Source organism: Rattus norvegicus, chromosome 17, assembly GCF_021556685.1.
Source record: "Rattus norvegicus strain SHRSP/BbbUtx chromosome 17, alternate assembly SHRSP_T2T, whole genome shotgun sequence".
In the NCBI taxonomy this organism is placed as follows: Eukaryota; Metazoa; Chordata; class Mammalia; order Rodentia; family Muridae; genus Rattus; species Rattus norvegicus.
In genome coordinates, this window is record NC_141550.1 from 83,474,101 (window position 1) to 83,488,839 (window position 14,739).

The 14,739-nt window shown below is 45.4% G+C and overlaps 1 protein-coding gene across 1 annotated transcript; it reads left to right on the forward strand.

Annotated features, from left to right (window-relative positions):
* Positions 1–2,073: 2,073 nt before the first annotated feature.
* Vim (vimentin) lies at positions 2,074–10,571 on the forward strand. Its single transcript, NM_031140.1, has 9 exons — positions 2,074–2,716; positions 3,273–3,333; positions 6,173–6,268; positions 6,349–6,510; positions 6,931–7,056; positions 7,883–8,103; positions 8,504–8,547; positions 9,378–9,463; positions 10,215–10,571. The coding sequence occupies exons 1-9, from the start codon at positions 2,154–2,156 to the stop codon at positions 10,254–10,256; spliced, it is 1,401 nt and encodes a 466-aa protein (NP_112402.1). The 5' UTR covers positions 2,074–2,153; the 3' UTR covers positions 10,257–10,571.
* Positions 10,572–14,739: the final 4,168 nt, after the last annotated feature.

Below are 14,739 nucleotides of genomic sequence, written 5' to 3' on the forward strand. Positions count from 1 at the left end.
TCAGTATACAGAATGGTAACGTGAGGCACAGGCTAACCCCGGGAATGCTCTCTGGGAAGGACCCACAGACTCTCATTAAAAGGAGAATAAAGAAACCAACAGCAAGAGAGCTGGGTCCCCAAGGGTCCTGCAGCCACAACCTTGGCAACAACATTCCCCAGAACTGACTCAGATGAGGTTTGCTTCAAAGAGTCTTGTACAGAAAAACAAAATAAAACAAGACAAATACAAACAAAGAAAAAACTAGCATAAATCCTGCCTGCGTCTCTAAACTGCTTTTCTTAATTGCCAGGTGAGCTGGGAACACTCTGTGCTCCAAAAAAAAAAAAAAAAAAAAAACAAAATCAAAAGCAAAAACACAACACAAGCTCTTTCTCCTATTCTGTTCACTAATGAACCCATCTCCCAGGTTTTTGTTTTGTGTGTGTGTGTGTGTTTTTTTTTTAAATTAATCGTTTCAGTACTCCTCAATTCCCCACCAAAAGCAACTGTAATTTTTCTATCAGTGCTGAATCACAGAGGGCCTGACTTCACTTTCTTGAAAACTCCTTCTCTCTCGGAGAATCCAGTCCCCTTCGTCTTGCCTAGTAGTTAACAGTGAAGCAATAGCCTTCGGTTGGGCCTTTTCCCTCTGAAAAGGTGACAGTCTCTGGATCTGGACACACTCTGAACCCTTTGTTCTGTGCACAGTTGTCTCCGTTTCAAGTTAGATTTCATGACGTTTCTTTGTGGAAAACAGGATCTGTGACATTGTCCAGACGAGTCACTAGAATCTTTCCCCCTGCATCGCTGCTCTAAAATCTACACAAATCTGCTTCTTCGGTTTATCACTTGAGTTACATAACTACCTTTCATCCGAACTCATTCATCGAATTGGATATTTTAGCAACACCTAATGAATTCTTGTCCGGCTTGGGTTATCTTCTAATGAAGTCCACTTTTCAGAAAAGCCCGTGATCACTGAGCTTGCTTTTGAAATTACCAAAGTAGTTTCCTCTTTCACCCAGAACTTAGGGTGTGGTTTCATGCAGGAAGAAGAGACAAGAGGGAAGGGCGGCAGGGAGACTTAGCTAGAAAAGCCTTTCTGAGTGCTTTTGTGGTCTGGGAGGAATGGGATGTGTTTTGTGACTCCCCCGGGTCTGCATGAGTTTCTTCCTAAAGAGAACCCTCCACACTCCCACAATAATAACCAGAGCGGCCACGCTCAAAGTTGGTTTAAAACTTGGGACAGCGAGTTCAGCGCTCTTGGAGTCTGGAGTCAATCTCAACTAACGGTTTTCCTGAACCGCTAGCCGATCTCACCCTCAGGGATCCATGAGACACAGACACTGACTCAGCGACCCCACCCCTGTCCCCTGGGCTTTCCTCCAGAGGCAGTGGATCCTGATCCTCTGGAGTTGCACGGAGTCCGTTAGATCAGGGGGTACGACCACCCCAAACCTCTGTAAAGGATCCGAGCGAGCGCCCGGCCTTGAGCTAGATATCTTGGGCTGTGTGCTTCTCCACCCCCAATCTCAGGCCCTCTTTGTTTCTCTCTCCCCGCCTTCCGATCTGCAACACCGCTCTTGCAGGCTCTTCCCGCTCCCCGGCTCACAGATCTCCCCACCCACCCAGTCCCAGAAGACCGCAGCTTTGCGACCGCGCCCCTCCTACCGGCGCGCCTAGGCCCACGCCCCTTTGGCTCAGTGCCAGGGACCGATTTACACAACTTTCCGGAGCCCCCCTTCCCCCACGAATCCTCCCCGCGATCCCTTCTTTCTCAGCACCCAAGGGTGAGCAGAGAGTTGGGGTGATCATCCGGAAAACCCCTGAAAGTCCTAAGACTTCCAAGTAATAACAGGACTGTGCTCGATCCCCGAAAGCCCAGGAGGAAGGCTCGAGGGGAGCCCCCCCCCGCCCCACTCCTTCCTCACTTCTCTCCGGGTCCCCATTGGCTGGCTCATTCGGCGGCTAGGATGACAGTGGGAGGGGACCCTCTTTCCTAACAGTGTTATAAAAGCAGCGCCCTTGGCGGGGTCCAGTCCCTCTGCCACTCTTGCTCCTGGACCCCCCAGAGACCCCAGCGCTCCTACGGTTCACAGCCACTGCGCCCTCGCTCTCTTCTTGCAGATCTTGCAGCCGCAGCAAGCCAGGCCACCTCGTCCTTCGAAGCCATGTCCACCAGGTCCGTGTCCTCGTCCTCCTACCGCAGGATGTTCGGTGGCTCCGGCACATCGAGCCGGCCCAGCTCCAACCGGAGCTATGTGACCACATCCACCCGCACCTACAGCCTAGGCAGCGCGCTGCGCCCCAGCACTAGCCGCAGCCTCTATTCCTCGTCCCCGGGTGGCGCCTATGTGACCCGGTCCTCCGCCGTGCGCCTGCGGAGCAGCATGCCCGGCGTGCGGCTGCTGCAGGACTCCGTGGACTTCTCGCTGGCCGACGCCATCAACACCGAGTTCAAGAACACCCGCACCAACGAGAAGGTGGAATTGCAGGAGCTGAATGACCGCTTCGCCAACTACATCGACAAGGTGCGCTTCCTCGAGCAGCAGAACAAAATCCTGCTGGCCGAGCTCGAGCAGCTTAAGGGCCAGGGCAAGTCGCGCCTGGGCGACCTCTACGAGGAGGAGATGAGGGAGTTGCGCCGGCAGGTGGATCAGCTCACCAATGACAAGGCCCGTGTCGAGGTGGAGAGGGACAACCTGGCCGAGGACATCATGCGGCTGCGAGAAAAGTAAGGCCTGACCCACGCGAGTGGTGGGGTGTGGGTGTGGGTGTGGGAGGGAGGGGAGTCCTGGGCCTGGCGCTGGGGCTGCCACGCCCTTAGGGATGTGGCTGGGGTGGCGGTTGTCTGGGGGATAGCAGAGGAAGCGGGCCCCACCCTGAACCTAAACTTTGCAGTGAACATTTCTCTCTTCTCCCCACTCAAGCACTTCAGTTGAACTTTTAGAAAGTTTGTTAGGTCCATCTGGTGAGCTTACAGTTACCAGACAGAACGAAAGAATGGGTGTGAAGGTTTCCAGACAAAGAGATGGCAAAGGCAACTGGGACGCTGGGACAGGGGACTGGCTGTGATTGTTGGGAAGGGCACTGATTGCCTTTTTCAGGGTGCCCCAGCTCCACCTAACACCTGCAGAGAGCTGCCAGCTCGACAAGTTGCCGTCACTGCTGTGGGTGGAGGTGTCTGTCACAGCAGCCCTGGCCTCAAAGCCAGCGTTAGTGGTTGGGTGTGGCCGCCCCGCCCCTGGCCGTTTCCCAGTTCCCCTTTGGTTAATGTGCTGCTGCTTCAGATTGCAGGAGGAGATGCTCCAGAGGGAGGAAGCCGAGAGCACCCTGCAGTCATTCAGACAGGTCTGTAGACTCCTTTTTCACATGCAGCCCGCAGCTCCACGGAGCCAACCGCACGCGCTTCTAAAAGTTACTTCGCCCACGTTTTAAAAGGTGCAGAACTTCACGTCTGCGTGTAAAGCCCCCTAGCGGCGGAAAGTGCACACATTGAAAAACTCCACTATTCCAGCCAATCCTTGGAACATGAAGGCTTTATTTTCTGCTTCCTTTCCAGATTTTTCTTACACCCCCCCCCACACACACAATACACCGCAGAAACATTTTCTGCTTTCATTTTTGAAACATATTGACATTCTGATATCGAATGGTTACAATTTGACTACAATGCGGATTGTGAAAGTGAAGTTGGCTAACTTTCACAAGGTCATAAAAAAGCACAGTGGCTTCCTCAAGCTGGAAATGTAGAATATTCTGGAGGATGAGAAAGTTTAACTGGAATTCAGCCAAGTTCCCTTTCTTCCTTCGAAGTTCGGTACTGTATTAGCCGAAGAGTCATTGCACAACTATTTTTGTAATCTAACCAGGGAGAAAAGAAGCCATCTGTTCCCGTGGCAGAAGGGTGTTAAAGGTTTCTATGGGCTTCACTATGGAATGTGGAGAGGGACGTTCTGGCAATTGCGCTGGCTCTGGACAGAAATAATAGGGGCCTTTGTGTTCCCAGAGCAGCTTTGCAACAGGCTACATTCTTATTGAATATGTAATGATGTAACCACAGTTCCAGTTGGACACAAGTATTTGCTAACATCCGTTATCTAGTGTCTGGACCAGGCTTGTGAGGTATGCAGTGTAGGAAGTTCTTAAAGCTAAAGTCGTCCCTCATTTTTGGAAAGGCCCCCTTTTATGGGGTTGTAGACTCTTTAGCGCCCTCCACAGACAGAATTAAACCCTAAACCGAAGAATGGAGTGTTATCGCAAGGGAGGATTTGTTTGTTTCTGTTCCAAAGTTAGGCATCCCAAAGCGGACGGATGGCCAGTACAGGCTTGTCGTTTGGAACACTTGTTAGGATCAACAGCATAACTCTCCAGATGAATGAACTAGGGGGACATTCTGAAGGTATTTGCATCCTTAATGGCAGTAGACGAATATGAGGCTCTTTTTAGTCACTGGGCATTTATGCTTATCACCCAAGGAATGCTTTCTGCAAAGCATTGAATTAATGTGCACCATATCTTATGTGTGGACCAAATAACACTGTTTCATTTAAATGAAATGCACATTTCCTTAAACTTCTTCAAGGTTAGTCCAATATCATTTATATCTTTTTGAGGGCTTAGCCGGAGTCAGAAATGAATGTTACCACCATTTAAGTTCTTAGATTCTTTTTATTAAGTAGTATTTTCTTTGAGGCTGATAGAGTAACTCAACATTATAGCTATAAACGACACTGCAAACACAATTGCTTAGGAGAGAAGGGACCTACGTATCCCAACATTCCCTCGAAAGGAAACATCATTTCACAGTCAAGATTGCACATTCTGCCTTAAAATGGATCACTTTATAAATTCTGTAAAGAAGTCTAAGTAGAGTTTCATTACAAATGTTTTGACCCGTCATCCTCAAACAGGCAAAGTCACCAGAATGATATGGTGATGGCTGAGAAAGACAGAAACACCCTAGAGGCTGAGCCGGGCGTGTTTTATATATTTAAAAAAAATGGAGACAGCAAAACAATATAGTTCAGGATTATGTTTCTCTCCCTTCTTGCCCGATGAGTGCATCTCTGCAAATGCATGGCCTGAATTTGAACAATGAATTTCTACTTGATACGAGCCCAGCCTGAGACCTGGATGCCAGATAACTGAGTGCTTGTTCTAAATCCCAGAGATAAGAATCTGGAGGTTTGAATACAGGAAACAAAAAGAGCTTGCATATGTGTTAACCCTTCTGAGCGCAATTTTAAATGATGTTGCAATGTGTATGTGTTTGTGTCTGTGTGGGTGTACAGGGCACTTATGCAGGCGCGCACGAGGCCAGAAGAGGGTGTCTGATCCATTGGAGCTGGAGGTGTAAGCCTTTATGCACTGCTGGATGTGGGTGCTGGGAACCAAGCTCAGGCCCTCTGAAAGAGCAGCATACTCTTACCACCAAGCCCCACTAAAAAAACAAAAACAAACAAACAAAAAGAAAACAAACAAAAAAAACCAAGAAAAACACTTTATTTTTGACACTCATTTTTATCCTATGTTTGCTCACGCAGACGTGAAGTTGCAGAATCTAATCAATCACTAGCATCATAAAATTACACAATTATTAAATGTGACACTGGTCTTCAGGTTTAAAACTGATAATGAATTTTTGCATACAGAAATGTGGACTCAGTATAGTTCACCATACCGTGTCATTGTGCACATACATGCATTTTTTTTTAAACTTGCCTATTAGTTAGCTTCAGTACAACAAAAATGGCTCTCCGTCCTTTTTAATAGCCAAGAGTGAATAGTGGAATATGACCCTAAATGATTTATAAATTTTATCAAAGGTCATGAAATTTTCAGCACTTTTCTATAGTAAGGAGAATGGGTTTGTGTGGTTAATTTTTGAACGAATTCATAAATAAGGGGAGGTAGAGATGGGTCAGTGGTTAAGATCACTGGCTACTCTTTCAGGAGACCCGGAGTTCAATTCTCAGGACCCACAGAACTGCCACACCCTTCTCCAGTTCCAGGGGATCTGATGCTCTCTTCTGACTTTCAGGGATATCACATGCCCATGGTATACTACACACATGCAGGCAAAACGCCCATACACATAACATAAAATGAGAAAAGAATTAGTGTAAATAAATTAGATAAAGGATGGACTTCAGCACCCTCCACATCGTCTTTTCTCTTCTCGAAATAGGATGTTGACAATGCTTCTCTGGCACGTCTTGACCTTGAACGTAAAGTGGAATCCTTGCAGGAAGAAATTGCCTTTTTGAAGAAGCTGCACGATGAAGTAAGTGACGCCAGTTTCAGCGGGTGAACAAAGCTGCATCCGTGTTGTGTACGACCTCTCTGTGTCCGTTCTTTCCCCAGGAGATCCAGGAGCTGCAGGCCCAGATTCAGGAACAGCATGTCCAGATCGATGTGGACGTTTCCAAGCCTGACCTCACCGCTGCCCTGCGTGATGTCCGCCAGCAGTATGAAAGTGTGGCTGCCAAGAACCTCCAGGAGGCCGAGGAATGGTACAAGTCCAAGGTACGAAATGAGCCACCGTGGCGAGATCCTCTAGCTCTCAAACAGGTGCCTCTGATTCCGTTTGCAACCTTCAGCTCTACTCAGGAGCTGGCTTTAGCTTGTAGGTCATTGTTATTTCACATCACCCCCCTCCCGTCTCTTCTCCCCTCCCCCTTTGTCCCCATTCACAAAGCTTCTCCCTTTCCATGGTCTTCTGTGACTTCAAATAATACCTTACTCCCGTGCTCTTGAGCGCCACCGTTCGGAAAGCATTGCCGTAGAGCAAATACTGTTTGAAAACGCAAGGCTGGTTTGCACTTCCCTTTCCCTGGCTTTCCAAACAGACGTTCAGACAAATTCTAGGGAATGCAGAGGCAGGGTGAGGATGAAAGTGAAAAGTCTTGGAAGTGAACAATCTCCGTTTTGATTCTTTCTTGACAGTTTGCTGACCTCTCTGAGGCTGCCAACCGGAACAACGATGCCCTGCGCCAGGCAAAGCAGGAGTCAAACGAATACCGGAGACAGGTGCAGTCACTCACCTGCGAAGTGGATGCCCTTAAAGGCACTGTGAGTACCATGTAGCAGGGAAGGGCAGAAAATGTCGTGCTCACTACTGTCCTGCTGACTAGGTTAACAATGAGACCTGTACAAATGAATTAAACACACACACATGCACACACATATTCACCTACATGCACATACACACCTACACACACACACTCACACACATACACACCCACACTTACACACATACACACCTACACTCACACAGAAACGCACACACATGCACACACATATTCACCTACACGCACACATACACACATACATACACATCTACACACACTCACACTTACACACCTACACACACTCACACACATATACACATACACACCCAAACTCACACACATACACACCTACACTCACACGCATACACACATACACACACTCACACATGTGCACATACACACACACATACACACTCACACACATATACACCCACACACTCATACACACATACACACTTATCCAAAGATAATGAATTATCAAGATAGTTTTAAGAATTATTTGGTGGGTACCTTGAAAGTCTTAGCTTACATATATTATTGATTGTAATAAGTGGGATTTTAAAGTTGGGCACAAGAATACACTCCTGTAACGTCAACACTCTGGAGAATGAGGCAGGGGGATTATAACTTGGGGTTAGGCTAGACTCCATAGAAAAATGTTATCTCAACAAAGCAAAACATGGGAGTGGGTGCTTGGGTTCTCCGTTCGAAGCTAGTGGGCACCTACCATGAAGAGAATCACTGCACGTGATTTATGAATATTTCTGGGGACAGCTGGGTTTGTCTGGGAAATCACATGAGAAACCATTCTTCATTTCTTTCTGCAGAATGAGTCCCTGGAGCGCCAGATGCGTGAAATGGAAGAGAATTTTGCCCTTGAAGCTGCTAACTACCAGGACACTATTGGCCGCCTGCAGGATGAGATCCAGAACATGAAGGAAGAGATGGCTCGCCACCTTCGTGAATACCAGGACCTGCTCAATGTAAAGATGGCTCTTGACATTGAGATCGCCACCTACAGGAAGCTGCTGGAAGGGGAGGAGAGCAGGTATGGACAGCAAATGTGCGCATGCTCATTGATAACTCACAGTGGTCTTTCTAGATCCTGCTCCTTTAAGCCAGAGACCATATAGAGGAGGAGTTTAAGGTTAAAAAAGAATAACTTGCTGTGGTCAGAGCTAATTAATAGCAGAGTAGATTTGAATCCATAGCCATGCCAAAGTCAGTACTCCCCACTCTGTAATTCCTCTGGCTCATGTCGCTGTGTGGGGAAAAAAAAATGCTCTTGGTAATTTAAATGGACCGATGAGACCAACCTATGTAGGAGTTTCTTAAACAAGTCGTTAACAACGAGAGATTTTGTATTTGATGAAAACTCAAGAAGTATGAAAACTCGTTCCTTTTCCTTGAAGAGCTTTGTTCTCATTTTTGTGTGTTTCTTTTTATAGGATTTCTCTGCCTCTTCCAAACTTTTCTTCCCTGAACCTGAGAGGTAAGCACATTGTCTCATTTTATGGGGAAAAGAATGTCACAAGGCTGTCCCCAGTCACTTTGCCTGTGGCACAGCATCCACGTTTGAGTATTTCTTGAACCACGCTTTTCCAAAGAAAATTCAATGAGACGTGATTTCTTTTTTATAAATATGTGTGTACACCCATTTTATTTTCTAAATATTTCTTTTTGGTTTTCGAGGTTATGATATCATTAAATCACTTCCCCCTTCCATTCTTCTTTCCAAACCTCCATGACCACCTCCTGACATATATCTGTCTTTTCAATTCACGGCTTCTTTTTGTTCAGTTGCTGTTACACAAACACACACACACACACACACACACACACACACACTTCTAGCTATATATTCTTACATACATGAATACAATGGTTCATTCTGTATCATATTGCGTGTATGTTTTCAGGCTTGACCATTTGGTACTGGACACATTTTCTTTTTTATTATAGTTTACGCAAGTGCTAGAGACCAAACTCAGGGCAGTCAGCCAAGCTAAACCCAGAAAGCCATACTCCCAGCCTGACACCCTAAGCCTCAAACTCAAGTGCACTCTTGCCTTCTATGCCCCGTTAAGTGTAGACTCCAGTTTGCTCCCTGGTAATGGCACGCTCAGGGAACTGCTATCTCAGCTTGAATGAAGGAGGCCCTAGGTGCTGTGTATTCAAACAGACAGGGCATTGTAGGATTCTGTGTGAGTAGCACTTTGAATAGCTACAAAAGTAAAGTCATAGTGCTTTGGGTAAAATAGTTACTTTTTAAAATCTCTCTTATTTTCCTTACTTCCCCCGCCCCCTTTTTTTTTAATTCAGAAACTAACCTGGAGTCACTTCCTCTGGTTGACACCCACTCCAAAAGAACACTCCTGATTAAGACGGTTGAAACCAGAGACGGACAGGTTGGTAATTTTTGGATAAACTACGGGAATGTTTAAAAGAAGGAATGATGAGTAAATTATACAGCCGTTTTAAATATGTGTTGGTCCCCTGTAAGCCAGTGAGCAGGTGTATCAGATGTAGGCAGCGGAGTCCCCGTGCACACTGGAAGAATATCCTCCAATTCCACCCACGCAAGGACCTTGGAAAGGACAGTAATCTGTCTGCACTCCATAGTATGTTCATTGAATTGGGACTAAAACGCCCTTAAGGTACCTCCTACATGAGCTGCATTAAAGCATGTCACTTAATGACACCAGTTACATCAGGGATGGTTTGATATCAGACATAGGGTTCTCTCTCAGCAACCGTCACCTGTTTGCATAGTACAAGGACCCACATATGGTCAGTCAGGTTCTTGTTACCACTCCATGCCAGGCAGGGCATAGCTGAAGTTAATTGTAATTCCGAGAGCTCAGCCTCGCATGTGGATATAAAATGCATCTGCCACACCCCTTCATATGTCTTAGTTGCTTGTGGCCTTTGTGTTTCAGATTGCTAAGGCCAACTTCCTAGGCACAGTTTCACAGTGTTCTTTTGTACATCACAACCTCCCACTGGACACTTACATTGTCTGCAGGAAGAGGCTGCCCAGCCTAGGCATCTCGCCTAGGCAGATGAGTCAGCATAACGCCCCAGCTCACTCAACACTTCTGTCTGATTAGGGTCGCCTCTCCTTACCATGAGTTGATTTTTGTTTCTTTTTTTGGGCAGGTGATCAATGAGACTTCTCAGCACCACGATGACCTTGAATAAAAACTGCACAGGCTCAGTGCAACGGCGCAGTACCAGCAAGAAGGAAAAAAAAATCGTATCTTAGAAAAAAGAGCTTTCAAGTGCCTTTACTGCAGTTTTCAGGAGCGCAAGATAGATCTGGGATAGAAACGAGCTCAGCACATAACAACTGACACCCCCAAAAGGCGTAGAAAAGGTTTACAAAATAATCTAGTTTTACGAAGAAATCTTGTGCTAGAATACTTTTTAAAGTATTTTTGAATACCATTAAAACTGCTTTCTTTTTCCAGAAAATATCTGACCAACTTGTTACTGCTTCAATAAAACTTCAGAAATACTCTTTCGGTGTGTTATTTTACAATATCCGAACGACTCTCTTCAGTTCTGCTGGTTAATTTGCGGAAGTCATGTTTTAGGCTTTAAGTTATAAGTTTAATTTATTTATGCTTGCGACATAATTTTCAAGTTAGCCTTTGAAGAGGGAGATCACCTCTTTTTCGATGGTTTATTTTTTTAATTCGATATGGGTATATGACTTAGAGGCATGCTCACACACAGGCTGTGGGCTCAATCTTTAGTGGATGAATGCACAAGCGTGCACATGCTTATGTATACACATGTGCACGCCCACACAAAGTTGATATAAATACTGTATGGTATTGGGAAAGTGGCTAACTTGGTAAAATGCTGGTTTCAAAATTATGAGAAGCTGAGTTTGGGCTCCGGAAATCGACATTAAAAAGCAGAACATGATGGTGAGAATCTGAGTTTGAGCATGATGGTATGCTCCTGTAATTCCAACACTGGAGAGAGCAAAAACTCCATGATCCCTGGGACCTGTTGACTAGCTAGTTAAGACAATTTGTGAGCTCCAGGTTCAGTGAGAGACCGTTTCAAAGAAAAGTGGAATATAAGATCCTGGTCTCCGTCTACACATGTGCACATACAAACATGCGTATACACATACCTGAACACATATACCATAGACACATGGGGAGACAACCAGTACTCTATACTGTACTGTACTGCTAGTTTAGGGTGTTAAGTGGGCTTGATTCTTTAGTGTACTTTCTGCTTATTATGTTTTGATTACACGACGGACATATCAAGACGTAACTCCATTGCAAGAAGGACACCTGTATAGTAAGCTAATATGAGCAAAAATGTTGACAGATCTCTTGAAAATCAGTTAAGCTGGATTTGGGCCTAGGCAGGCCCACTTCAGTTCCCACAAATAAGCTTCCTACCAAGGAAGAAGATGCATTTTAGCATGTTACATATACACAGCAGAAACTCCAGAATGTGAGTTAGAATTTCACAAAATGGCTGAGATGCAAACTCATGTCTTTCTGTAACAAGATACAGATGAGGTGCTAGATGTGGGTGCACACATGCAATCCCAGCTTCTGGGAGGTGGAGGCAGGAGGACCAGGAGCTCAAATCTCTACCACATCCTGAGTCCAATTCTAGCCTCAACTACACGAGACACTGTTTTATAAAACAATGGGAAAGATAGAAAGGAATGGAGTTCACCAAGTTTAATTTATAAAACTGGGCTATTTTATGCATATGTGTGTGTGAGTATGTATGTATGTGTGTGTATGTATGTATGTATCACAAGAGCTTCCTACCTGTATGTCAACTGAGGCACATATATGTTGCAGTAAAAATAAGAAAGGTGCAACTAGTTCCACCCATACCCTGGTGGTTTCTCTCTAGTTCTGGCTCCTGCAGGCCATTTTAACTAGCGCTAATTTATCTCAGTGGCTCCACACTGCCCCCAAGTACTTTCTGGCCCCTGTCCCTGAACAATTCCAACACGGCATCCTGTCAGGCTGTTCTGCCCTCACTCACAGCTCCCTTGGCAGGTTGCCACCAGGCCAAGCATGCACGTCCCAATTCCATGGTATCCCGGTACGTGCCATCACCACACAGTTTCTTGAACTCAATTAAGTCACCGCATGAAAGAACACACCACACAATAACCTCTGATCCAATTGATAAGATATAATTTGTCCACCCAGACAGCACAAAGTCCTGTACACACCCTTCCCTTAAAAATAGTCGTAACAACCTGTATCTAAGCACAGAGAAGAATCTTAACATCTGCCACCATGTTCTCTCAGCTCCTTCTGTTCGCTCCTCCTCGTCTCTTGTGTTCTCCCTCCCTTTAAAACCTCTGTTCCTGCCTCCCTTCCTCCTCATTCAATGACAGGCCTCCTTGTCTGCCTTCACCTGCAGATTGACATCAACCTACACATATAGAGATTTATAAAACAAAACGTTTTTACAGCTCAGCTGAGTTGTCATCCAAATGGATCCTCTGACAGAGATGCTGCTGTGAATACATTTTCGTGTTTGGAGAAATGTGTCTAACAAAATAAAGCCTCTATGTTTTCTTCTGAGGAGTTAAGCTTATTGTGTGGCGGTCACACCTTGAGCTGTGCAAACTCAAAGTATGGATGGTTTCAAACCCTGGGGCAATAGAAAAGTAGTCTAACCTCAAAAGGCTGCCTCTTGGCCATGCCGTGAGAACAGGCCTTTGGAAGGTGGGTAGGACTAAGGTAAAAAGAAGATAGGAGGTATTGTCTGCAGGGATCAGAGCTGTTGACCATGCATGTTCTAGAGTGGAAGGCCTCCGGGACTTCTCTAAGTTACAAATTCCCATAATCCTATGATTATCCACCCCCTCAAAGATTACTAAGTAGGCACTTGAGGTGATTTTTCTTTGTTTGTATCTATCTGTCTTTAAAGTAAAGGGGGTATTCTCAAAGCCTTGACCATAGGCTGCAACATGAATTGTGATTTTTATTACATCTTAGGTACAGACACTGTAAGGGAAGAGAGAGCATGGGCCACTTAAGTCACAATTTATGTCTCTCGTATCACCACAATTTGTGTGTCTGAATGTGTTTCTGGGAATGTGTGTGTCTCTGTATTTTTACCTCTGAGTGTGTCTGTATGAATATGCTTCTGTGAGTCTATGTGTGTTTGTGTATATCTGCATGTGTGTTTGTGTGTGTCTCTATGTGTATCTCTGTATATATCATGTGTTTGCCTGTGAAAGTATGTATGTGTGTGTTTGTGTATATTTGTGCATATCTTTGTGTGTGTGTATGTGTGTGTGTATCTATGTGTTTGTGTATATCGTGCATATCTTTGTGTATGTGTGTGTGTGTGTGTGTCTGAGTGTGTGTCTGTGTGTCTATGTATCTTTTTTTAATTGGATATTTTTTATTTACACTTCAAATGTTATTCCCTTTCCTGGTTTCCCTGCCATAACCCATCCCTTCTTCTATGAGGGTGTTCCCCCTCCCCATCCTCTCTTCCCCTGACATTCCCGTACACTGCAGTGGGGGGAGTCTAGCCTTGGCAGGACCAAGGGCTTCTCCTCCCATTGGTGTCCAACAAGGCCATCCTCCGCTACATATGCAGCTGGAGCCATGAGTCTGTCCATGTGTGCTCTTTGGGTAGTGGTTTAGTCCCTGGGAGCTCTGGTTGGTTGGTATTGTTCTTATGGGGTTGGAAGCCCCTTCAGCTCCTTCAGTCCTTTCTCTAAATCCTCTAACTCGGGTCCCATTCTCAGTTCAGTGGTTGGCTGCTAGCATTCTCATCTGTATTTGACATGCTCTGGCTGAGGCTCTTAGGAGACAGCTAGATCAGGCTCCTGTCAGCATGTACCTCTTGGCTTCATCGATATTATCTAGCTTTGATGGCTGTATACACATGGGCTGTATACCCATGTGGGGCAGGCTCTGAATGGCCATTCCTTCAGTCTCTGCTCCAAACTTTGCCTCCATATCTCCTCCTATGAATATTTTTGTTCCCCCTTCTAAGAAGGACTGAAGCATCTGCACTTTGGTTGTCCTTCTTCATGAGCTTCATGTGGTCTGTGGATTGTATCTTGGGTAATTTGAGCTTTTGGGCCAATATCCACTTATCAGTGAGTGCATACCATGTGTGTCTTTTTGTGATTGGGTTACCTCACTCAGGATGATATTTTCTAATTCCCTCCATTTGCCTATGAATTTCATAAAGTCATTGTTTTTGATAGCTGAGTAATATTCCAGTGTGTAGATGTACCACATTTTCTGTATCCATTCCTCTGTTGAAGGGCATCTGGGTTCTTTCCAGCTTCTGGCTGTTATAAATAAGGCTGCTATGAACATAGTGGAGCATGTGTCTTTGTAAAAAGCGAACTTATAGCTGCTTGGAAATGCCAGGGATTGACCTGTATATATTATTTGTTCACTGTGTACATGTATATGTAGTATGTTTCCTTGTGCGTGTGTGTCTCTCTCTGTGTGTGTATGTGTCTATGTAGGTCTCTGTGTGTGTGTCTGTGTGTCTATGTAACTTTGCCTTTTGTAGTGGCTATTCCTGGTTGTCAACTTGACTGTATCTGGAATGAACTACCATCCAGAATTGGAAGGCTCACCTTTGATCCTGATCTTGAGGCTGGGAGATACAAGTTTCTGACCTGGATCTTGGCATGGAGATCTTG

Bases quoted from the DNA above. Each gene is read 5' to 3' on its own strand.
- Vim (NM_031140.1), top strand. From the start codon at position 2,154: ATGTCCACCAGGTCCGTGTCCTCGTCCTCCTACCGCAGGATGTTCGGT. The intron at 6,511-6,930 runs GTACGAAATGAG...CTTTCTTGACAG, and splicing joins AGGAATGGTACAAGTCCAAG to TTTGCTGACCTCTCTGAGGC. The intron at 9,464-10,214 runs GTTGGTAATTTT...TTTTTTGGGCAG, and splicing joins TTGAAACCAGAGACGGACAG to GTGATCAATGAGACTTCTCA.